This window comes from Aphidius gifuensis, linkage group LG3 (genome assembly GCF_014905175.1).
Source record: "Aphidius gifuensis isolate YNYX2018 linkage group LG3, ASM1490517v1, whole genome shotgun sequence".
NCBI lineage: Eukaryota > Metazoa > Arthropoda > Insecta > Hymenoptera > Braconidae > Aphidius > Aphidius gifuensis.
The window spans coordinates 13,585,424-13,612,337 of NC_057790.1; the positions used below are offsets into that span (position 1 = coordinate 13,585,424).

The 26,914-nt window shown below is 29.7% G+C and overlaps 2 protein-coding genes across 4 annotated transcripts; both read right to left on the reverse strand.

The window, feature by feature from the left end:
* Window positions 1-7,032: 7,032 nt before the first annotated feature.
* LOC122852011 (regucalcin-like) lies at window positions 7,033-9,003 on the reverse strand. Of its 3 annotated transcripts, none has more exons than XM_044151557.1 (6): window positions 8,738-9,003; window positions 8,403-8,566; window positions 8,126-8,335; window positions 7,649-7,858; window positions 7,447-7,559; window positions 7,033-7,359 (listed from the first exon to the last, which is right to left on the reverse strand). In XM_044151557.1, coding segments are annotated over exons 1-6 (924 nt in total). In that variant the 5' UTR covers window positions 8,740-9,003; the 3' UTR covers window positions 7,033-7,134. The 3 variants fall into 3 exon arrangements, with proteins under 3 accessions (XP_044007492.1, XP_044007495.1, XP_044007494.1); XM_044151560.1 differs by having other exon boundaries at window positions 8,901-8,996; XM_044151559.1 differs by having other exon boundaries at window positions 8,851-8,996.
* Window positions 9,004-9,550: 547 nt separating this feature from the next.
* On the reverse strand, window positions 9,551-11,719 carry LOC122852010 (regucalcin-like). The gene is made up of 6 exons (XM_044151556.1): window positions 11,516-11,719; window positions 10,846-11,009; window positions 10,542-10,751; window positions 10,247-10,456; window positions 10,027-10,139; window positions 9,551-9,952 (listed from the first exon to the last, which is right to left on the reverse strand). Exons 1-6 carry the CDS (start codon window positions 11,578-11,580, stop codon window positions 9,716-9,718), a joined length of 999 nt encoding a protein of 332 aa, XP_044007491.1. The 5' UTR covers window positions 11,581-11,719; the 3' UTR covers window positions 9,551-9,715.
* Window positions 11,720-26,914: the final 15,195 nt, after the last annotated feature.

Below are 26,914 nucleotides of genomic sequence, written 5' to 3' on the forward strand. Positions count from 1 at the left end.
TATTGATGTTTTGATTAAATTTTGGAGTATTTTTTAAATCCTTTTTTAATTGAACACTTTTGCTCAAGGTTTTGTTTATATATTTTTTTGTGTAATGTGGTGTCATGCCCAAATGTTTTTATAATTATTTGGTTTTTATTTTTGTAGCACTACTGACAGCTGACTATTTACACTGCATATAAACACAGTGCCGTGATGAATCACAAGTTCGACACTGTCGAACTTGTGACTTATCTCACGGATTTGCGCATGCTCAGATCGCTCAGAATTATGTCGGCCATATTTACAAGCAAAATGTTGCTTGTCGTGAGTTTGAGCCCTTTGTCGCTACACATGATTTTAATTTTTAGTTAAAATTTCTCTCAGTGTAGGTAATTACAAATTGAGGTTTTTACTTTTTTGGGGACATAAATCGTAAATTTATGTTTTGTTTTTATTTCCCCCTTGGTAGAAAAATTCCGTCGGCCCGACGTTGGCCCGACTTTACATGTATAATCATATATGCTTATTAGGGTGGCCGTTATTTTTTTTTTTTTCGAAAAATTCTGCTCCTAGGGGTTTTTTTTTCTTTAATCCGTGAAAAAAAAATATACGCAAAATTTTAAAGCTTTATCTCAACTCTAACCCGTGCCGCTGGAATATTGATTTTTGCATTTGAAATAACATTGCATTCTTGTGATTTTCAATTTTTTTTTTCTGGAGGTCGTAAAAAAAATCGGAAAAATATGAAATTTGCGGTGTTTAATTTAAGAATTAATGCACTTTAAACTAGGAATTCTCAAACTGCTGGATCGTATATTTTCGCTTGCCCATAGACGTTATCCAGTGATTTTTTCTGATTTCACACAAAAATGACGGTTTTTTCCATTAAAATGGTTTATACGAACTGTAATCACGTTTTTTCTATTAATTTGAAATAAACTACTCGAAATTATGGTAAAAGTAATATTCCGTAAAATTCTACAGAAAAAAAAATTGTGATCCATTATAACAGCAAAACCCTGGTGAAAATATTTCTCCGCGATTTCTCCTGAATTTCTCCGCGATTACTCCGAATTTCTCCTCATTTACTCCGAATTTGTCCGTGATTACTCCGAATTTCTTCCGAATTGACCCATGCGGAGAAATGAGTGGAGAGAGGTATCAAAATTTTTTTCCGAATTTTCTCCGAATCGACTTGGGTAGAGAAACGTTCGGAAATATTTTTCCACGATGAGAATACGCGGAGAAACATGTGAAAAGAAAATTTACCGCGGAGAAATTTTACGAATTTTCTCCGAATCGATTTGGGCGGAGAAACGTTCGAAATATTTTTCCGCGATAAAAGTACGCGGAGAAACGTGTGGAAAAAAAATTATCACAGAGAAATTCTTCCGAAATCAACGACGAAGAGAAATTTTTCCACTTATTTTCCCACATTCATCAATTTGATGAAACGATCGGGAGTTTTGTAGACCAAGTACCAGGTATATCAACTTTTTGAAAAGTGTCTTCGAATTTCATTTTTTCAAAAAAAATAAACATCATTATGCTTTGCGTTATGTAACAATTAATAATTAGTCATTCTTTTTTTAAATAATTGAAAATTAAAAAAGTTGGAAAAAAATTGAACAAATGGTGGAGAAAGTTGGAGAAAGGGTAAAGAGATTCGTCCGCCATTTCTCCAACCGTGTGAAAAAAAAATTTTACTGCTGAGAAATTTTTTCTAAAATCAACGAAGAAGAGAAATTTTTCTTTCGTTTCTCCGAATCAACTTGGGTAAGGGAACATTCGGAAATATTTCTACGCGAAAAAAAATACACGCGGAGAAACATGTGAAAAAAATAATTTTACCCCGGGGAAATTCTTCCGAAATCAACGACGAGGAGAAAATTTTTCCACTCATTTCTCCGCATGGGTCAATTTGGGAGAAATTCGGAGTAATCGCGGAGAAATTCGGAGTAACCGCGGAGAAATTTGGAGTAATCACGGAGAAATTCGGAAAAATTCGGAGAAATATTTTCACCAGGGAAATATCAAAAGAATAGCAGTAGCTAAGAGAAACATGTTTTGTTGCAACATAATTATTTTGGCTACATTAATTCCTTAGCTCCATTTTTGTTCTGTTGTCTTGAGATATATTAAAGAAATAAAATACATGTAATTGTATTTTTAAAAAATACGAATGTCAAAAGAGAAGCAGTAGCTAAGGAAAAGATGTAGCTAAGTGAATTTGCCAAGAAGTATGTTTTAGCATTATTAATTCCTGGCCACAGTTTTCTGTAGCTACCGTTTTCTTTTTCGACATTTTGTTTTGAAATAATCAATCACATGTATTTTATTTATTAAATAAATAAAAATCTCAAGGACAAGCAGAAGCTGAGTAAAGGAAGGACTTACTTGTTCTCGGATTTTCATTTCATACAATAAATAAAAAACATTTAATTCATTATTTCAAAAACAAAAATGTCCAAAGAAAAGCGGTAGCTACGGAAAAACTGTGGCCAAGGAATTAATAATGGTACAAACATACTTTTCTTGGCTTAAGTAATTCCTTAGCTACATCTTTTCCTTAGCTACTGCTTGTCTTTTGACATTTGTATTTTTAAAATAAAATTACATGTATTTTATTTATTTAATATATGAAAATCTCAAGGACAAGCAGGGTAAAAAATAGGGAAAAAATGGAGCTAAGGAATTAATGTAGCCAAAATAATTATGTTTGTTGCAACATTAATTTCTTAGACACGTTTTTCTTAGCTACTGCTATTCTTTTGATATTTTTGTTGTTAAAATAATGAATCACATGTATTTTATTTATTAAATAAATAAAAATACCAAGGACAAGCAGTAGCTAAGGAAAAGATGGAGCTAAAGAATTATTGTAGCCAAAAAATTGTGTTTTCAGCAACATCGATTTCTTAGCAACATCTTTTTCTTAGCTACTGCTATTCCTTGCCCATTTATATTTCTTAAAATTGAAATTACATGTATTTTATTCATTCAATAATACGGAAAAATTTTTTCTGTAGAATGTTTTACGGAATATTACTTTTACCATAATTAGGAGTAGTTTATTTTAAATTAATAGAAAAAACGTGATTACTGTTCGTATAAACCATTTTAATGGAAAAAAACCGTCATTTTGTGTGAAATCAGAAAAAATCACTGGATAACGTCTATGGGCAAGCGCAAAATATACGATCCAGCAGTTTGAGAATTTCTAGTTTAAAGTGCATTCATTCTTAAATTCAACACCGCAAATTTCATATTTTTCCGATTTTTTTTACGACCTCCAGAAAAAAAAAATTGAAAATCCCAAGAATGCAATGTTATTTCAAATGCAAAAATCAATATTCCAGCGGCACGGGTTAGAGTTGAGATAAAGCTTCAAAATTTTGCCTATTATTTTTTTTCACGGAATAAAGAAAAAAAACCCCTAGGAGCAGAATTTTTCGAAAAAAAAAAAAATAACGGCCACCCTAATGCTTATACAGGTTAAGTCGGTCAGCGCTCACAAATTTCTTCCAGGGCCTTATTTTGTTTAAACTAATAATAATTTATATTTGTAATTCGTTTACTTTAAATTAACCGTGAACACCGTGATCAATAATAAATAACAATCGAATACTAATTTTCTTTAATACAAAAATTAAAATGTGTATATAAATGCTTTGAAAAAAAAAAAAAAAAACAAATTCTGCTATACCATCAATGGTAAAATAACTAACGCATGTGGCTGTATACACACACGTATATGCATGAAGAAAAAATTCGCGGAGTATGGCGCGACCTATCCGAAGAAACGAAGACATTTCAGTTTGGAAATTTATATTATTTTTCATTATAGACGGTGGGCTGATGGCAAAAAAACTAGACAGAACCGCGTCGGACAAATACCTGTTAATTGGTAGTCCTTGGTAGACTCAGATCACGTTGCACCTATTTTCAAGCAGTTTTTTGTCTCTCGTCCACAGGTAAGCCAGGTAAAAAATCGATAATTTAGACAACTTATAATTACATAATTTTTTGTTCAAAATTTTTAATTTTATTATATTAAGTTAATTTTAAAATGCCAATTCAATCAATTGTCACCCGGCCGAGATATTAATTTTTGAAAATTGAAAAAAAACACCAATTATAAAGTACGTTAAAACTGATTCGCGAGCTAAGGTAATTTTTTTTAATGTATTTTAAATATAAAAAAAAAATCTCAATCAAAAGAAAATTGGTTAAAGGGGTTAAAAGAATTATTGAAGATTAAATCAAATTGTAGAGCAATGCGGGGGCTGAGCGGTATGGGTATTAAGCGGCGCAAAAATAATAGAGTGGTGGGGAGTTTTTTATCTTTTTTTCTCTATAGTTTTCCTTTTCTAATAGGGATATTAAGGATATTCTTTCAACTAGTTATGCTCAAACGCTCAAAGAAGGGGTAAAAAAAAGAAGGGACATCTAGTGGAGGTGGAAATCCGCAAGAATATCCCTAATATAAACTCCAAGCTGACTGCCAAACTCCCCACCACTTTATTATTTTTGCTCTGCTCTGTAATTCCCATACCGCTCAGCTCCCGCATTGCTCTACAATTCAAATTTTATAATTTAATTTTTAATTGATTCTTTAACCTCTTGAACTATTTTTTGCCAGTTTTTTATAAAAAGCTGACAAGAACCATGGTAGAAATACTACAGGTATGGCAGTGCGCAGCCTGGTTTGGCCGCTGTGAATCGACCAATCAAAAGGTCGCCTTCTTGCCACAAAAATGGAAGACTTTATGCGCGCGCGATACAAATTTGTTAAGAAAATTTTCAAGTTTTTTTTAAATTTTTCAAAAGTTATCATATTTATTCAACTAGATTTGGTATATTTTATAATGATTCACATACATCAAAAATAAAAACTAATTATTTATATTAAATAAATAAATCCAAGTATAATAAATACAACACAACCTCTATTGTTTGTGGCATAAAAAAAACAACAATAATGAAAATATTATAATTTATCTGTTAAACTGTCTTGGTTTTTTTATTTTTTTGATTTTTTATAAACATGCTCCACATATACATTTATTTGTGTACATAGTATGTGTACATAGTATTTATTAGTATTTACAACAATATAAAAAATAGTTGTCAAAACAGTATGTTAGAGAGAGAGGCTCTTATAATAGAGATTGCGTGTTAGAAAGAAAAGCAAAACAGCTCGATGGCGCGTTGTTGATTGGTTGAAAAAATAAGGCTGCGCAGAACGCGACGAAAAAAGCATGAACTACTGCCATACCTGTAGTACTTCTACCATGACAAGAACTTTGCTGAAACTTTTTTTATAAAATCATAACGGCTAATATACCATTCTGTTGGAGCAAAGCCATTTTACTGTGCTGCCCTGGTAAATATTTCTCCGACTTTTCTTCAACTTTTCTCCGCCATTTCTCCACCTTTTTACGAAAATGACCTATAGGGATCTGACCTATTCTCCATGGCATCTGGTGGCGCACAGTAAACTATTTCCAGACCATTGAAAAATTTTATATGGTATAGTTTGTTGACGATAGCATACTATAGTAAAATGGTCTGGAATGCGCCATATTGCTTCACAGATAAGCTTTTACACAATAAATGTGTGCGTGAGCGACCAAACCCCGCCCATAGGTCAGATCCCTATGGTTGGAGAAATGGCGGATAAATTTCTCCAACCTTTCTCCAACCTGAAATTTACTGCAACTTTTCTCTACCATATCTCTGACTTTTCTCCAACTTTTTTCTGCCATTTTTCCAACCTGAAGTTTACTCCAACTTTTTCCCATCATTTCTCCAACCTTCTCCGCCATTTCTTTACCTAAAAATGATTTCTTTATTTTTCAGCAATTACTAAGCTTTCTCTGCCTAAAATTTATACGACTATTGTCCACCTAAAATTTATACAAATCTTTTTCCATCATGAAACGATCATGGGAGTTTTGTAGACCAAGCACCATAGGTATATCAACTTTTTGTAAAAAAAGTGTCTTTAAATATTCATTTTTTTCAAAAGAAATAAACATCATCATGCTTTGCATTATGTAACGATAATAAGTGATTTTTTTTTTTGGAAAAAATAAAAATTGAAAAAAATTGGAAAAAAGTCAGACAAATGGTGGAAGAAAGTTGGAAAATTGGTGCACCATGGAGAAAAGGTGCACTGAAAAAAATTTTTTCTGTTTTTAAGAATAAAACTTCTATCTGGTAGAATTTTTGTTCTTGGAAATTTTTAGTATTGAATTATGAAAAAGATGTCTTGATACAAAAAAAAAAAATTCTTAATTGAAACCGTAAATTTTGTTGAATTATTAAATATTTGATTTAAATTAAGGCTGAATGTCAAAATATTGAAAAAAAATTCCCTCTCACAAATTCTGATCAAAGTAGACTTATTTTTTAAGTGAAATAAAGATCTATTTTATCAAATTTTTTTTGTAATTTTCTACCACGATTTAAGCGAGATAATTGGGGTCAAAGTTGACGCTTTTTACACACGCATAGGAAGCATCGGCACGTTTTCACTTCTATTGAAAAAACGCTCTCACAAAAAACCTTTGTTTTACTACAGCTAATACTTCTTCAAATTACGAAAATAATAAAAAAAAAATCATCGATTTCTACCACGGATTTTGAAAGTTATTAATTATTTAAGAATATTAAAAACAGTCAAAAAGTACCGGGTGAAGCATTGAAAATCTGCTGAAGTAGATTAGTGTGTGTAAATACACTCATACTTTTAAAGACGCGGCAGTAAAGTATAAAAATTTTAGACATTAGGGGGCGCTTATTATTTTTTTTAACTATGGTTATAAGGGTGCCCTTTTGCACCCAAAGAGTCGTCCTACTTTGGGATTTACATTCAGCCTTAATAGTAAATTGCATTTGATAAGAGTAATACTGTTCTTGTTTCAAAGAAAAACTTGCCCGGTGTGCAAACGACCCGGGTTCGAATCCCGGCGGGGAACTTCTTAATTTTATTTCAAGTTTCTGTTTTATAAAAATGGTTTTTTAAAATTTTTACAAAAAATAGTATTATTTTTAGTAGTTATTTATGTTTATTATTTATTAGTATTTAAAAAGTTATTTTTTATATAACAGAGTACAAGGATCTTTGAAACAAAACTTAATAAAAATTTAAATTTTAACAGCCATCATAGGATTTCCAGTTTCACCAAGGCCATGGATTTCAAAAAGACATCCTGCCATTGGTTGTTTATCATTTTCTGTTTCTTTTTGTCTTGCTGACGTTACATAAAGAATATCTCGGTTTTTACCACCAAATGCCACACTCGTTGTCTCTTTTGATGGTACTTCAATTTGACGCATCAGTTCACTAGTATTGGGATTGATTTGAATCACCTAATTGAAAAATTTTAATGATAATAATTATCTAGAACATTGATCACAAATACGATTGATTAATAAATAAATATTCTTCCTATATACCATTCCACCATCGTAACAAGCGATCCAAAGATTTCCTGATTTATCAATCGTCATTCCATCAGGTATTCCAGGGATACCATTCTCAATAAAATTAAATATTGTTTTCTTGTTTGCTAAAATTAAATAAACAATAGTTAAAAATATAATATATGTGTACCATATGTCGATGAGTTATTTGAGAGTAAATTAAATATTTCATTACAAATATCACCAGTTTCTTCATCAAAATCATAGGCAAAAACTTCATAAGTTGGTGAATCAATAAAATAAAATATTTTGTTATCATGACTCCAGGCTAGGCCATTGCTGATAGTAATTGAAGAAGCTATCGTGTTTGGGACATAATCAGCTCCAAATCTGTAAAGTGATCCTTGATTGGGTGGAAAAGTATTACCTATGTGTCCCATTGTACCTAGAAATAATTAACGTAAACTTTACGCACTTTTTTTTCCATTATCTAATCTATAAAAATAATAATAATAATAATGATTATTTTGATATAATTTTTAATTTTCAAGAATAAAATATTTATCATTTGTCATTGATATCTCAAGTTGTTGATAAAATTATATGATTGCTTTTTGTATGATAAAAAATTATTCTTTTACTTTTTTTTTTCGTTCAATTAATGTTTGTTATAAAATGAATGATTATGAATGACAAAAAAATATTTTGTTACCAGCCCATAATCGGCCAAAAGAATCAACTTTGCCGTCATTGAATCGTGTATTTGATTTCCCAACGTCCACAGTTGTCAATATCTTGAAATCAGGATTTAAATTATCAAACTTTGGATCCCAAATTACTTGGACTAGATCAGTGCCACTCCCAGCGATAAAAGTATTTTTTTTTCCAGCAGCTGGTATAATAAACCCAACTGGACCATTGTCTATAAAAATAAATAAAGAAAAAATATTTATAGAATTTTTGGCAGTTAAAAACAATATTTTATTTACTTATAATAGCTTTTGTAACTTTCGTTGTTACTGGATCATATGCATGGATCGTTTTAGCCATCAGGTCGACAAAATAAAGAACTTGATTTAAATCATCCCAGTGTGGACCCTCACTAAGATCGAATGGTCCAGCAATTTTCTTAATTTCAATTTCTTGTAAGCTCCTAAAAATAAAAAAATTAATAATAAAATTAATTAACACTTTAAATAATGTTAAATAATGACTGAACGAATTTAAAATTAAAACAATAAACTTGCACATGCGCAAATGATATTTTTTAATTTACAAAAACAAAAAAAATATTATTGAAATAAAGTCTTTTTTTTTTTTTTACATTTTCTGTTGATAACGAATTTAAGTATAGTTTTTATAAAAAAATAAATTTTTCTTGTTCTCGAAATAAAGAAGTTTTGTTCTTATGATAAACAATAAACAAAAAACACTAACAATTGTCAATGCTTAACGATAACTGGATGTAAAATTCAATAAAACTTCACTTTTATGGTCTAGACACTCTCAGGGTTTCAATAATGGATGATAATAAACGTTGCACGAGACATATTCTCTTGTAAACGTCGTCGGGACGAGATAAATAGTCATCACTAACACACTAATAAATTTATATATCTTTATCATATCAGAGATGAACTATCGCAAACTTATTAGTTAATTTTTATTCGTTATGTAATTCTTTTTTTTTCCAATAGAGTGTACTTACTACTTACTACTTACTACTTGGTATAAATCATAATGGATACTATGAATCGATTTTTATTTTATATTGAAAAACAATATAATTATCGTTTTTGAAATTAGTAATGAAAGTGTAATTAGTCAAGATGTATATCTTGAAAAAAAGCCACTTTTTATAGGAAATAAGAAAACAATATAATATAATATTGTTTTTTTTTTTTCAAATAATTTATATAGCATTGCTCTTGAAGTTGTGACATTGAAGTTTATATTATCGTCCAAGCGTAAAAATGATCACAAAAAATGTTTGATTACATTTTTAATTTAATGCTGATATACTTGTTGTTTTGATAAACAAAAGAGGATAAAAATCCGAATAAGTTTAATAGCTTTTGCATTTTAATATGCATATACATGTATGTATATATTATAAATAAAAAGAAAAGTTTTGAAATACTCGTTTAATCGATTTTTATTTTTAGAATATATTGATAACGTTAATAAAAATTTGTTTACTCAACTTGCTACATTTATTTTTTATTTTTATGAAATCTATTTAAATATAATTTTAATATACCAAATATTCAAATATATGGATAAAGAACATTTATTTTTTGATTTAAAAAACATATCTACAGTCAAGCATAGGAATACCAACAGCCCCAATATTATAAATAGCAAAAACAGATCCAGCCATTGGTTGTTTTGCAATTTGTTGCTCATTTAAATTTTCTCTGCCTGAGGTGACATAAAGGATGTCAAGATTAGTTCCACCAAAAGCAAGACTGGTTATTTGATCAACTGGCATTTCTATTTGTCGCAAAAGCTTACCAGTATTCGGATCAATCTGAATGACCTGATAAACAAGAAAAAAAAAACAATTTAACGATACTACAATATTGAGGATAGAAAAAATAATATTTATCATACTCGTTTGCCATTGTAGCAAGCAACCCAGAGATTTCCATTTTTGTCAATGGTCATTCCATCAGGATGACCCGGAACACTATTTTCTGATAAATTGAAAATAACTCGTTTCTTTGCTATTTAATGGTACATGATAATGATTGTTATTATTGTTGATATTAATATTATTATTATTATTGTTATTGGTACATTAATGTATATATGTATATATATATATGCTTACTGATATTTCCTGACTCCATGTTGTAGTCAAAGCGATAAATATTGTCAGTAGGTGTGTCGATCCAGTAAAATGTTTTATTATCATGACTCCAAGTTAGACCATTACTGATAGATGTTTCATTGAGGATTGCCACTGGAGTGTAATGAGCTTCAAACTTGTAAAGAGTACCTTCGTTTGGATAGAGTACTCCACCAGCTTGACCCATGGTTCCTGGTGTTATTATTAAAATTTTAATTTTAAATATTATTATAATTTTCAATTTTGATTAAATAATTTCAATTAACATTTTTTTTACCAGCCCAAAATCTTCCCATGGGATCGACTTTCCCATCATTAAATCTTGTGACATTTTTATTCACATCAACTTTTGTTAACACCTTAATATCAGGGTTTTCATTATCTGTTTTTGGATCCCAGGTCACTTGAACTAGATCAGTACCACTTCCTGCGATGAATGAGTTTTTCTTTTCAGCTACAGGAACAACAACACCAACTGGTCCATTTTCTATGCAAAACATATGATTGGTATATCATTTGAATAATAAAAGTTATAAGCATGAAAAATAAAAACACATTTTAACATTTTAATATATAAATACTTATGTAAGTGCTTGTAGTTTTATTTGTTTCAGGATTAAAACAATATACTCGTTGACGGGGGATATCAACAAAATATAAAACTTTATTTATCACATCCCAATGAGGTCCTTCTGACAAATAATTTGGTCCAGCTATTTTTTCAATTCTTATTGAATCTGTTGCTCTATAAAAAAAAAAAAAAAGTTAAAATAAGTATTATTAAAAATAATTGAAACCGTTTTTCTCAAATTGTCTTTTTCAATTGACTTTATATATGTATAATATTAAATTGATACTCTTACTTTTTATTAGATTCGCATTGAATCCTAATAACGCATAATAAACAAGAATTTAGATTTATTTGCCATCACAAATAATTTATTTGAATGAATATATATTTAAATAAATTGAAAGTTTTTTTATTGAAGTCGAAAAGAAAAGGTCAATATTTTCGCAGTTTTGACAGATAAAATTATAAAAAAATAGACAGGCGCGCCTACGTTTGATTATTTTATATTATTTAAAATGTTGTTAAAAACAATTGAAATTGCAAAATAACAAAATTTATGATTGATTAATTTTTAAATTTTCTCTAGATTAAAGAATGGAGATTTTAATTTAATAAAATCATTAACTTTATCAAATTAGATGAATAATTATTAAATTTTTATTATATTAACAATTACTTACTGTCCATAAACTAGGAGAAGATTATAAAACATAAAAATGATCTCAATAATCAGATTAATTTTCATGACGATTTTCAAAAGAATGACGAAACAAATAAACACACAAAGTTGAAAATAAAACCGAGAAATGAAAGATTTGAATCGAGTGAATGAGCCTTATATATATATATATACTCGAGAGAAACTTTATTCATCACTTGTCCTTGGAAATTGCGACAATGGAACTCATTATACTAACCTGTAGAAATGTACAAAGGAAAAAGTTAGATTACGTCAATAATTTCAATATGTATATTAACATATATAAATAAATAAATAAATAAATAAATGAATAAATAAGTAAGTCAATATACCGAGGGAACATCCGGTTAGATAATTTTTTATTTATCAATATTTATTTTGAGAAAAAGAGGCGTGAATAATAATATTTTATTATTATTATATTATTTTTTTTGTTTCTTTATTTTTTTTTCAACGGTATGAAAAATGAAAGGTCCATCTTGATCGATGATATTATTAATATTTCGGCAACAATATGGATTATCGACAGATAAATACTATAGAAATATATAAATATTAAAAAATAAAATTTGATATTTTATAAAGTAAAAAAAAAAAATTGAGTTTTTAAAAGTGCTACGATATGTGCTCAGTAAATTTAAAATAAACGGTTAGAAAAATTACCATATAAATCCTATTTTTTAAAGTTTAACAAATTGAATTTTATAAAAATGAACATATTCTACACGGAGAGAAATCCGCAGCATATAATACTGTAGTGGTATCGTAAAAATCATAGCCGACGTCATTAAAGCGACTAATTCCCACTTATTATAATGATTATTATTATATTTCATCTAAATTTTTTACTGAAGTCTACCGGAATTTTTGGAAGTTCTGAGTTAAGGTTGTTTTTAAATCGCATGACCGGGCGACGTTTTGGGTTCACAAGGGTACTTACAAACGCATATTAAATAAAAAAATTAGCGCCCCCTAATATCTAAAATCTTTTCACTTTACTGATGCGTCATAAGTAGTGTGAGGGAGCGTTCCGTGGCTATCCAGTCCGTACGAACTTCAAAATGGCGGAGTTTGGAAGTATTTTGATCCTTTGTTGTGGTAGATCTGATTTTTTTCATTTGAAAATATCTGATCAAATTTGACGTCAGCCAATTTATTCGACAGATTTAAAATAATTAAATAGAAACTCTGTCAACTTAAACCTGAAAAAATACTAATACTTAATATTTCAAGTTATTATAAATCTCTGGCCTTCTCTTTGGCTATAGTGATGTATCATAGTAACTTTTAACATTATTAGGATTTTCATTTTTTTCGTCGCCATTTTGAAGTTCGTACGGACTGGATAGCCACGGAACGCACCCTGAGTGTTGCCGGCTTATACAATATCTTTTCTAATTTAAAATCACATTTATATTTTTTGATCACATTATGTGATTTATTTATTGATCACATTGATAGAATAATCACATAATGTGATCAAAAAAAATATAAAAGTATTTTAAATTAAAATGTGATCAAAAAATAAATCACATAGTGTGATCAAAAATATAAATGTGATTTTAAATTATAAGTGATTATTTTGTCATAATTAGTAGGTGCTTTCTTTTGTGTATTTATTTTTTTTCGTGTTTATTTTCGCGCATGCGCAATTGAATGCGCAGTCAGCAAAAAGTCAGTTTGCAACAGCGTAGGACATGAGGGGCTGGATCAGCCATGTTTCAATTCTTATTTTTTAAGAATTATTTGTTTGACGCCATTGTTCTTTCATCAAGTTTGCATGACAGGCGCATGTGCACGATCATGCGCATTAAAGTAAAAAAAAATAAATACACAAAAGAAAGCACCTAGTGTGAGAGCTGTGTGTGTGAGTATGCAGCTGCGCATTCATCCAGCGAATTTATGATTTAGCTCTATCTGGCGTTCGAATTTTGAATTAATTAAAAAAACAAAAACATTTTAATCCATGGCGCGTAAACACACACGTGGGTTCAGACGCCATAATGATGATAATTATCGACGCTCGATTCTCATTGGTCAACTTAAAACGTTAATAACTCGGGCACAAAGCGTCGTAGACCCAAAATTTAAAAACACGTACTATTTAAAATTTCACGTTCAATCTCGTGGTATACCTGGCATGCGCGACTTACGAGACATCCTGTATTTACAGACACTAATACTACTCTAGCAATAAACATTCAGGGGGAAGTTCCAAAACCGTACATTTCTTCAGAGAGAAGACTGAGAGGTCCCACGCCGATAGTTTTATAATTCACTAGTTTTTGCGCCATCTTACGTGTCTTGTTCAATTGGTACTACGTAGCCAAATGTATATGGTAAAGTCACAGTAAAATGGTAATGCAGAGTCTTTAATTTCAATTTTTTCTTTTATTAAATTTTATTTGGCATAACTCTTTTATGAATTTTAAAAATAAAAATATTAATTTCTTGAGAGAAAATTTTCATATTGATTTTGATATTAGTCCATGGATTTCATATTATTATCAAGGGCACTAAAAATAAAATAAAATTGTATTATTGAATTATTTATATTAATTTTTAATAATTTTTAAGCCATATGTGTTCTATTGGATTTTAAACATTAAATATGTTTGTAAATGTGTATATGAAAAATCCAGCAATGTTTATCCTGATGTATTTTTTACAGTGGACTTAGTTTCATAAATGTATTTGAGGCTCTAAGTATATAATAAGTCATCTACAAAGAGAAGCAGTCAATGTCACGGTTCAAGTTCAAACCCCATCATTATCATCATTATCGAATTTAAATAAAAAATATATCTTATAATTTTAAATAACTTAAAATTTTAAAATCAATATGACAAATAAAGTAAAAAGTGTGTGGATGATAATAAAAGGTAATAAATTACAAAGTCAATATGAAAAATTTTTAAATAATTGATAAAACGCGTATCGAAAAATCGTAATTAGCTCATATCATCGACAACTTGAACGGATATGGTAAATAACAAGAAAAGATAAAATGAAAAGAAATGAAATTTTGTATTTTTATTCTACTTGAGATGAAATGATTGGTAACCTTGTATCAAAAAAAAAAAAAAAAAACTATTTAAAAACAAATATTTGTTATTGAAAAACTAAAATATTGTAGATGTAAAATTCTATAAAGTTATACTTTTTATTTCACTTTATTTATTTATCCTCATGCGTTGGTAAAAAATAGATGGAATATTATTATTATTGAATTAACAAAAAAACTAGTGTTTTGTAATTTATTTACACAAAAAAAATTGAAATGAATAGTTAATTAGATACTCATGACATAAAAATCAACGCACTCGAATTGCAGTATCAAGGTACTGGCTCATCGTTTTATTCCAATTGAATAGTGATCAACTGATATTAATAATACGTGAAGGTAATGCATTCTGTCCAATGAAATTAATGACAAAGCTAAAAATCAAAGAAATTTAAAAAATACATTAAGTGATATTAAAAAAAGATTATGTGGACAATTAAAATTTGATTAACGTATCTATAAAAAATAAATTACTCAAGCATAAAAAATAAAAAACGTTGAAGTCTCAATCTTCAAGATCCAATTGCATGTGGATTTTTTAAAATGTTTTCAATGATGACCAATATATTTTCAAAGAAAAACAAAGTTCCCAAAGAGATAAAATTGAGAAACTTCGATGGAATATCTCAGGGTCAAGGCGTGCAAATTGGTTTTCCGGCTTGAAGGCTCTTAAAAACATTTTCAAACTATCTTATCTTTTTTTTTCATATATTTTGTATACTGTGGTTGTGAACACCCTGCTGTTTGAACACAGTTACTGTTTTTTTTTTTTTTTTTTTCTATTGAAAAATTATTCTGTCAACAAATAAAACTATAAGATGTTGCAGATACAGATGACTTTTAGTTCCTTTTCTAACGGCTTTTTCGAGGTCATTTTTATGAATAAACTCTTCTGCCAATGTCTCAATTATTTTTTCTTTAATTTTTCAACATAAGATATCGGGTTGTTGGACAGTCAAGATCTCTTGGTATTAATTTGTAAACCGATCTAGTAAATATATATTTTTTTTCAAGTCGTTAACGTGTAATTGTTTTTTTTTTTTTGATAAAATGGTTTTCATTTTTTTAAAAAAGTAAAAAAATTGATGGCATATTTTGACCATATCGTATTGTCATAGTGGTATATTTCTATTTTCCATGGTTTTACATTGTGGTGGAAATTGTGTTAGCCAAACCACCAGCTAAATCACTGATACATCAAACAATATATCATATTATTATTTAGATAACATCAAATTAATAAATAAATTACATAATGAAAAATTATTTGAATTAGCAAATGTTTATGCAATCTGTGAAAGCTCGATATTTTTATTATTTCCTTTTTCATCTAACACAACAATATAACAGTGTCTCAGCAAGTTGATAAAAGTTATAGATTATTTTATCGTTAAATGATTGTTTATGGTGTGTGAAAAAATTTAATCACTTAATTAATTATTAACATATTTATTTGTTAATAACAATTGGCATATATATCAACTTAAAAAAGAAAAAAATATTTCAAATGTTTTTAATAATTTAAAAATCAATTTTTATTACGAACACTAATTTTGAATACCAATAAAAAATAATCGGAATAATTTTTTAACTAATGAAATAAAAATCATACTGACATATTTATTTTGTTGAAGTCGTGGAACGTTTTTTTGTTTTTTTTATTAGTTTGTTTTTGTTGATTGGTAAAAACAAAAACACATCGTTATCTTAAGTGTTGGCTTTGCCGTTGTTATTCAGGCAGCTTTATATATGGTGTCATTTTCGATTTAAAACATATTATATTAGTCAACAACAGAAAAGATTGTAAGTATAAATTAAAAATGAAAAATACATATACATAATAATTTTTATTGTGACTAGGTTCATTATGTCATCATACATACGAACAGATCGTCGTTGTAGTTATGCAAATTGTAAAAATGACTGTTTTTCTGGTGTATATCTTTTTGCTTTCCCCGGAGGTAAATCAGAGAAATCTATTGCAAAGAAAAAAAAGTGGATTGAAAATTGTGGTAAGTGTTGAATTAATTATTTACATTAACCAATGATTTTGTGACACGATAATTAAAAAATAATAATTTTAACTATTACTTTGAAATTTTTTTTTTTTTTTATTAATTTTTATTAACTAAAATGCGCGCATATATATATCATTTTGAGTATATATATATGTAATACATATACATAAAGTATGTGTATATATTTAAAAATTTTTTTGTTTTTAATTTTGCTTTAAAAATGTTAAAAATGGTTAAAAATTATTATTATTTATTAATTAAAATAAATTTTTTTTGTAATAAAATATAATTTACTGCAATACATTTCAACATTGCCTAGATCATTTTGAGAATCACGATTATAAATAATAATTTTATCAATGTTCACGTTAAAAATTTTTAGTTTATTTTATTCTGTATTTTAGTTATTATTATTTACTGCGGGGTGTCAAATTTGAGTCACCAAGAACAAGAAATAGAGAGACTACGATTGCTTTTTCTAAACACTTTCAGAAGAAAATAATAATAACTATAAAAAATAAAATAAATTGACAATTTTTTATAATATTGGTTTTATTTAACATTTATCTATTAATTAATTCACTGATTAGTATATCATTAATCATAAATCATAATACATTCCAATATTGCCTACTATTGTCTAAATATATATGGTTGCAATCAATAATGGTTATTAATAATTCTGAGAATGACGATTATAAATGATAATTTTATAAATATTCAATTATTAAGTGTGATTTTTTAAATTCACATTGTCAAAAACAGGGGCCAAGCATATGGCTTGAGTGGACCACGAAGAAGCATCTCAATTGTGAATGGTTTAAGGGAAATTCTGAAGCTTCTCCTCTTATTCGTTCGGTCAAACTTTGTTTTTTTGTCTTCCTCTTTTTCTGTCTCTGTCTTTACTGCACTTGAGTATGAAAATTTCAAGATAGTGTTGCTTGTACGAGCATATTCACATCAAATTATTTTGATAAATTACAAATAAATAACATACAAGTAACTTGTTGTATCGCAAGGGTTAATTTTTATTAACTCGAATTTCTTGTTTAATTTCTAGCCAGCCCTTGTGAAAATATATCTTCGCGATTCCTCTTGAATTTCTCTTGAATTACCTCTTCTCTCTACCTTTGTTTATCTTATTTAAATACAAATACGTCAATATACATATGATGTACCATTTACCCGACTTGATTGTCAAATCAAATGATTCATTTTTTCAACTTCTTTCCAGTAAGCTAATTACACATGTATAACTAGTTATTATGGATAATCATTGTATTAAAATTTAATATTTTTTCATAACGTTAATAAATAATTTCATTACTCAAATTAAAAAAAAAAAAATTCAAAAGCGAATAATCTTTCAAGCAGTAAGTGGAAAACAAATATTTTTGAAAAATCCTCACGTATAAACCTTTTTTTTCGTTTTCATAATTATTCAAACATATCTCGTAACGCCAAATTTTATGTCCAGTTAGACAAAATTTTGTTGCGCTTCTGCCTCGAAAACTGGCTTTTGAGTGTGTCTGTGCATATACAGACAGACATTAACCTGCTAGCAAACAAGTATAGAACATTGCTACACTATATGCTTGTGTGTGTCACGTCTGTGTGCATCACTTGCCACGAAAAAGCAAATAGAAAAAAATAAGTTTTCAAGTAGACAATGAATCAGCTATACGCTGTTTAAGAGAAAAAAAAATTGTTAAAAAATAAATTTCTCTGTCTGGCCTAATAAAAATTTAATATTTGCATAAACAAATGAAATTCTTTAAATAATCGAGTTTTTTTCTTTAATTTGTTTATGTAAATATCTATTGTTAATAAGGAAAGACACAAAAATTTATTTATTTTATAATAATCGGCACATTTTCTACAATATATTACGCGTTTTTTTTTCGCGAAATAACCACCCCTTTTCCCCTAAAAATAATTACGCGTCACGAAAAGAATAAAAAAAAAAATATTTTTGCCGGAGAAATCGCGAATAACTTTTTAAATAATCAACGGAAAAATAAAATAAGAACGGGAAAATTTTCTTCGATAATAGTAGATTAATTTCGTCTTAGGGAATTTTCGCGAAAAAACCACCCCTTTCATCTTAAAATCAATTACGCGTCGCGAAAAGAATAGAAAAAAAATATTTTTGCCGGAGAAATCGCGAATAATTTTTCAAATAATCAACGGAAAAATAAAATAAGAACGGGAAAATTTTCTTTGATTAGAGTAGATTAATTTCGTCTTAGGGCATTTTCGCGAAAAAACCACCCCTTTCATCTTAAAAATAATTACGTGTCATGAGAAAATAGAAATGATAGTATTTTTATTAGCATACGATAGTGCATGTAATCATTAACACGATGAAAAAAAAATTTTCAAAATTGATGCATTTTTGAATATTGGAGCTATTTGTTAAGTTTTTTTTTTTATTAACAATTCCTGTTTGTTGTTATTCCGGGCCGACAACGCGAGAAATAAGAAAATTGCCTGAAATCGAATTTAAAAGTTTATTTCACTAATGCTTTCATGGTGCGTGTAAATACAACAGCTGCGTGTGTGTGTGTGTGTGCGTCGAGTCGGGTACAGTCAGGTAGCGTCGGATCGAAATAAAACTATCTCTTTTTTTTATATATCTATCGCGGTTGCGCAGGAGAGTTTTGAGTGGGGGTTCATGAGGGGTAACGCGTTAATCAAAAAAATATAAAACTTTAAAAATTAATTACGCGAAAAGGGATGGTTAAAAAAAAAAAAACTTATGAAATCTACCTCCCCTAAAAAATTATTCTCTACAACTTTTACTTGAAACTTTTCATTCTAATTCTAACAGGAATCGCGAAATTGATTATTTTAATTTTAATTAATTATTTTCACCCTTTCCCGGGAGGATAGAAATTTTTAAATATTTTTAATTGAAATCGGAGGTCGAAATACCCCTAAAATAATTTTTTCGTCAAAATCGGGTAAAATTTTTTAAAATGCCCATTTAAAACAGAACTTGCCTGGATGAGGGAGAATCTTTAATGGGGGTCACCGTCTCCGCTTTGTCCTATCCTTCGTAGCTTGAGTTCTGGGAATTTTAAGCAACAATAAAATTTATTAGCAACAATTTATTTATTTGAATTGTTGTTAAATTTTTTTTTTATGAATAAATTATTAACAAATTGTAAATTATTATTATTATTATGATTATTATAAATAATAATAATATTATATTGTTAATAAAAATGTTTGATAAACAATTGCATGGCGCCTTTAAAAATTATCATTTTTAAATAATTTTTTTTTATAAGAAAAAGCAGTAAGCAATCTAAAAAAGATTCACACGTTTTTTTTACCCTACTTTCTCTTTTTCTATTATTTTTATATACATACATTCATTTTTATCGCGAAGAAATATTTCCGAACGTTTCTCCACCCAAGTCGATTCGGAGAGAATTCGTAAAAAATTTCTTCGCGGTGAAATTATTCTTTTTGCATGTTTCTCCGCGTATTGTCATCGTGGAAAAATATTTCCGAACGTTTCTCCACCTCGAGAAATTCGGAGTGATCGCGGAGAAATATTTTCACCAGGGTGTACTAAATAAAAAACCCCTAAATAGCGTACTATCTCGATGCTTACAATTCTTCTTAGAAAAGTGTCGAATAGAAGTTGTTGGAAAAGAAAACTAAAGGATAGGTTGTAGAAAATTTTTTATTTGTAAGGGTTAATGAGTAAATTGGATTTGAAATTTAGGAGTTATAGCGCGTAGTTGATTTATTGTTTGACGCGAATATATTTAAAAATTTATATTTAATTCAAAAATTAATAAGGTAAACGGGGGTGTATGTGTCCCTGTGCGTGTATGTGTCCGTTTTGGTATAATTTCCCTTATTATAAAAAACACGAGATATACCGACACACGATTAATTTTTATATTGAAAATTAACTTATTGCGCATTATTCAGGCAGGAATTTTACACTTTATCTTCATTTTTAATATTTTTACATTTAACCGCAATATCAGATAATACTCAAGACAACAAATAAGATAATAATAAAAATGTAAGTACACGAATAATTTCTTTTGTTTTCAACAATAATTCAATATTATTAATTATTTATTAAATGCAAAAAAAAAATTATTTTATTTTCGTTAAATGTGCCAAATCAGTAGGACACGTACACCCACTTGATTTTTTAGTATGGTTTTTAGTATGTGTCCTCTAGTTCTAACCTCACTAAAAAATTATTGTACATGTATTATAATAATTATTATAATTTTATTTTCACAGAAAAAAATTGATATAAAAAAAAATATTATAATTGTATAATGTTTTTTAATTTTTTTTTTTTGGAGTAATTATTGATTTTTTGGCAAATGTATCTAAAGAGAGGATGTAAACAAATAAATTAAGTAGTCATCTTATCATTAATTTGCCATAATTATTTCATTTTATTATGGCAAATATTGCTGAGGAATTAATCTAGACTACAAATTAATCTATTTGGCTACATCCTTTCTTAAGCAACATTTGCCATACCTAATTAATTAAAAAGTTATTGGCAAATGTATCTAAGAAAAGGATGTAAACAAATAACTTAATAAAAAATCTCCATCAAGGCTGTTTCTAAATCGCATGCGTCCGGTGACGTTTTGGGTTCACAAAGGTGCTTATAAACTCATATTAAAAAAAAAATATTATATAGCGCCTTCTCATGCTTAAAATCTTTTCACTTTACTGATGCGTCATAAGTAGTGCGAGTGTTGCCGGCTTATATTTACAGACTCTAATACTACTTCAGTAATAGACATTCAGGGGGAAGCTCCAAAATCGCAGATTTTCTTCTAAGAGAAGGATCGAAGGGATAGAAGATTGAGCTAGAAAAAATCATATATTTAATACTACTATATTGCGCATATGGTATGATTTTGTTCGGATTCATTACGGTGCAGACTATGGGTACGTTCCAAAAATCACTCAAAAGCCCGGAAGCGGCGCAGTAGACGGAAAAATATAGGGATAAAATAAATTGAAAAGTTACTAGAGGTTACTGTAAATATTGTAAACTTCAAAAACAGTCCTATTGCATATGCCATTTGTTTTTGTTACTTATTACAGTTGTAAAAAGTATTTCTATAATTATTATTAATAATTAAACAATAATATTTTATTGATAAGTGCCTATAAAAATTCATGAAAAAAAATCATGTCTACCACAACAAAATATCAAAAATTTTCTATGATCACAATCTTGAACTTCCGGGCTTCCGAGTGATTTTTGGAACGTACCCCAGTATGACTGCGACAGAGACATTGGGTACGTTCCAAAAATCAGAAAATGTGATTTGATAATTTGTTGTGGTAGACATGATTTTTGTTCTATGAATTTTAATAGGTGCCAATCAGAAAAATATTATTGTTTAATTATTATAAAAATACTTTTCACAACTGTAATAAATAACAAAAGCAAGTGGCATGCATGCAATATGGCTAATTTTGTTGTTTACAATCAACAGTAACCTCCAGTAACTTTTAAGTTTATTTTATTCCTAAATTTTTCTGTCTACTGCGCCGTTTCCGGGCTTCTGAGTTATTTTTGAACGAACCCCAACTCGACAAAAAATCTTTTGCGCATGTCCGAATTATTATTCGAGTGGGAGCTCGGAAACATTTGGCAACGCACACAAATTCATTGTGTATACGTGTGAACCAAACGGATTATTTGGACATGCGCAAAAAATTTTTGTCGAGGAGTATGACTGCGATAGAGAGATTGTCGGCACCGTAATAAATTCGAACAGCCCACTTATAGAAAAGCATAGGCGATGCGCAATATAAGGTGTGTTCGTTCACTTTTCACACCGAGCGTATGCACGGAGCGTATGCAAGAAAGCGCTAGCGTTTTGCGGTCATTTGAAGAAACCGTAGTAACTAAAATTTACTATTTATTTATTGGTATTCGTTTTTTCCAGTTCTTTCGCTCTCTTTCATTATTATTAATTGGTAGTTTGTTCTTGCGTCTGAGAAAAAATTATCAAATTAACAAAATAAACACAATGACTGCAGTCCAATTCACAGGGCATTACAATTTAGGGCTTTTTTCCTCCACTGACGGCGCTTGTGGAGCTTTTGTATGTAAAATCTATATAAAAAAAATTTTACAAGCGCCATCAGCGGCAAAAAAAGACCCTAAATTGTAAAAAATTTGCCCTGTGAATTGGACTGCTGAAAATAACGAATGTTTTAGTAAATTTTAGTTACTAAAGTTTCTTCAAATGACCGCAAAACTCTAGCGCTTCCTTGCATACGCTCCGTGCATACGCTCGGTGTGAATAGTGAACGAACACACCTATAGTAGTATTAAGGAGGTTATGCACAAATTCATTGCGGGTGTTGCGGGGCGCTTCTGACGTCACAGACAAAACTTCAATCTGGCTACACTGTGAAAAAAAAGTGAAAAGCGCCTGCGCCCCGTATACAATATATGGGATTGCGGGTATGTGTGTGTGTGTTTGAACATGCCCTACGTTGCCACATCTAATTTTTGTAAAGTTTATAATCAATTTCTCATTAATTGACCGAACAACATGTGAAAATTTTTCGCGCAATTAATAAAACTCGGTTTCTAGTATATGTGTGATTTTTTCAAGACTTTTTCATCATTTTTTCTATCCGAAAAAAATGGTTGAAATCTCCATAAGAGCCAATGTTAAATATTATTTTCAATAATTGATTACAAAAAATTTAACCGATCGACATAAGAAAATAATTATACCGTTGTATTCAGAATGAAAAGATCTACTTGTGTACAAAATTTCAGAACATTCTCATTATATTTAAAAAAAAAGTAATTTCTGCATAACCTCCTTAAATATATGGAAAAAATAGAGAAAAGGATGGAGCTAGAAGATCAGAACCGAACCACGGTATTGAACTTACCCCAGATTTTCAATGTAATTCAGCTGGCTAAAACCCGTTAACTTCAGAAGTAATTAGCCAATATCTTTTAAACGGTACTGAGGAAATGAATAATTTTTTTTCATCAATTTCGTAGTTGTGAAATGTATAAATCTATAGAAAAAAATCAAAATTTAAATTAAGAATTTAAAAAATACAAGCTCAAACGTACCTACACTCCCTGTGCTTGCGTGTTAAAGTGTGCGAGGTTGGAATGTGCTAAAAAAAAAACCGAAAACAAACCCTTTTTAAACCTCAAAATAACCAAATTAGAACCAATCGTAAAAAGCGACTTTACTTTTCCATGTCGCCGCAAAACTTTATGCTAGCGAATAGATGTTGCAGGTTCCGCAACATCTCCCGCAATATTTTTTATGTAAATCTACCATATCCCATGGGTGCGTTCCGTAGAGGACCACGGTCTACCAAAAATAGGCGTGGTTTATCATGGTGAATTTAATTTCGTTGTAGTGTCAGCACTGCTATGTATTAGAAAACGTAAACAAACATAAGCAAACGTAAACACCGAAAAATATGATTAACGTATTATAAAGAAAAAATAATTTGGCATCAAAAAAAAATTGTCAATTAAAATAGTAGGTGTATATTGTTGTTATCTCAATTATTTAGCCTGTAAATTGTATTTCTTTTCAAAGTTAATGCTTCAAAACGCTATCATAACTCAAATGTAAGGTTAGGACAGCACTTATATTTTTGTTATCTTTCAAGATCTTAAACTGGCTGATGTTGCTGTTCATTTTCAACAAAAACAACAATTACTACCTACATCAGTCAATAGATAATGTGTTTGAAGTGGAATTTTTCCTTTCATTTTGTTAACTGTTATTAACAAATTTATTGTTTTAATAATTTTATTCAGTACAAAATTCAGTAAGCACCACATCCACAACATTAACAATACATACATAGAAAGGTGTAAAAAAAAGTATACATGAGACTAGTTATTTTTTAGGGATTCCTAGGGAGATTTTTAATTTTTATGGATCCACTCTGATTATGGCCAAAAAGGACCGCGGTCCCCCTACGGAACGCACCCCATGTTTTCCTAAGATATTTCACCAAATTTGGTCTGCGGGAGTTGTTGTTAGTCAAGCAATATCTATTCGCTGGCATGGATTCGTGCGTAATATTTTCCATGTAAATCGACTATATTCTGGTGAAATAGGTTAGGACAACGTAGAATATGGTCAATTCACATGAAAATTTTGAGCAGCAACTTTACTTTTCTATGTCACCGCATAAATTCATCCCGGCGAATGGATGTTGCTTGACTAGCAACATCTTCCGCAACATTGGACCAAGAATAGTAGAGTGAAACCGGCAGCAGTCCTATTTACAAGGCATTACAATTTAGGGCTTTTTTCCTCTACTGGCGGCGTTTTTAGAGCTTTTGTATGTGAAATCTATGTAAAAAAAAGTTTACAAGCGCCATCACCGGCAAAAAAAGCCCTAAATTGTAAAAAATTTGCCCTGTGAATTGGACTGCAGAAGATCATGTGAAACTTTATGCACATGCGCGAATATAGAAGCACACAAAAGCTTGTATATTTGTGAGTACAAGAATTCTGAGTGGGGGAATGAAGCTGTTAACACAGATATACAATTTGCCTTTGTGTGCTTCTATATTCGCGCATGTGCATAAGGTTTCTTGTGATCTTCTTCGACCGGTTTCACTCTACTCCTGGCTATCATATTAGGTGTTTTCTTTTGTGTATTTAGGTGCTTTCTTTTGGGTGTTTATTTTTTGTCCTGTTTATTTTGCAATTGAATGCGCAGTCAGCAAAAAGTCGGTTTGCAACAGCGTAAGACATGAGGGGCTAGATCAGCCATGTTTTAATTCTTATTTTTGAAATATCATTTGTTCGACGCCACTGTTCTTTCGACAAGTCTGCATAACAGGCGCATGTGCATGATCATGCGCATGCAAGTGAAAAAAATAAATACACAGGGGGGACGTTCCAAAAAGCATTCGGAAACCCGGAAGTTCAAGATTGTGATCATAGAAAATTTTTGATACTTTGTTGTGGTAGACATGATTGTTTGTTCATGTATTTTTATAGGCACAAATCAATAAATTATTATTGTTTAATTATTAATAATAATTATAAAAATACTTTTCACAACCGTATTAAGTAACAAAAGCAAATGACATATGCAATATGGCTGTTTTTGTTATTTACAATATCTATAGTAACCTCTAGTTACTCTTAAGTTTATTTTATCACTATATTTTTTCATCTACTGCGCCGGTCCGGGTTTCCAAGTGATTTTTGGAACGTCCCCAAAAAAAAGCACCTTTTTTATTTTTTTTGTCTGTTTATTTTCGCGCATGCGCAGTTGAATGCACAGTTGAATTGCAACAGCGTAGCACATGAAGGGTTGGATCAGCTTTATGTCAATTCTTATTTTTTAAGAATTATTCGTTCTACGCCACTGCTCTTTCCGCATGTTTGCATAATATGATCATGCACATGCGCTTGTCATGCAAACTTGATGAGAGAACAGTGGCGTCGAACAAGGAATTCTTAAAAAATAAGAATTAAAACATGGCTGATCCAGCCCCTCATGCCCTACGCTGTTGCAAACTGACTTTTTTCTGACTGCGCATTCAATTGCGCATGCGTGAAAATAAACAGGAAAAAAATAAATACACAAAAGAAAGCACCTATTAGATGTTGTTTATTTTCACGCATGCACAATTGAATGCGCAGTCCGAAAAAAGTCAGTTTGCAACAGCGTAGGGCATGAGGGGCTGGATCAGCTATGTTTTAATTCTTATTTTTTAAGAATTCTTGGTTCGACACCACTGTTCTCTCATCAAGTTTGCATGACAGGCGCATGTGCATGATCATGCGCATAAAAATGAAAAAAAAAAAATACACAAAAGAAAGCAACTATTGGCAGCGTTCTTTGGCAAGTTTTTTTTCACGCATTCTGACCGCGCAGTTGCGCAGAAGTAGAGGAATCAAGTAAAATTTTTAAAGTATATATGTGTGCGTTACACACACTTACAAACACTTGAAAACTCACGTGCTTTTTCAGCTTTTGCGCAAATGCGTAGTCATGATGCGCTAAAAAAAATTGACGAAAGAACTTTGCCATTATTTTTAGCTATAGCCAATACTGCCAATACCTACCTTTGTTCATTTTCAAGCAAGAATCAAAAAGTTTTTTTACATGATTACTCGTGATCAATGGAGGCGCACTGCGCGCGCCTCTTTTCTCCTGTATTTTCTTTATGTTTATTATGAGAAATTGTTTATAGATTAATAAAATTATTTATTTTAAAAAAAAAAAAATTACCTCATAATTTCTTAATATGTATTTAATTTTC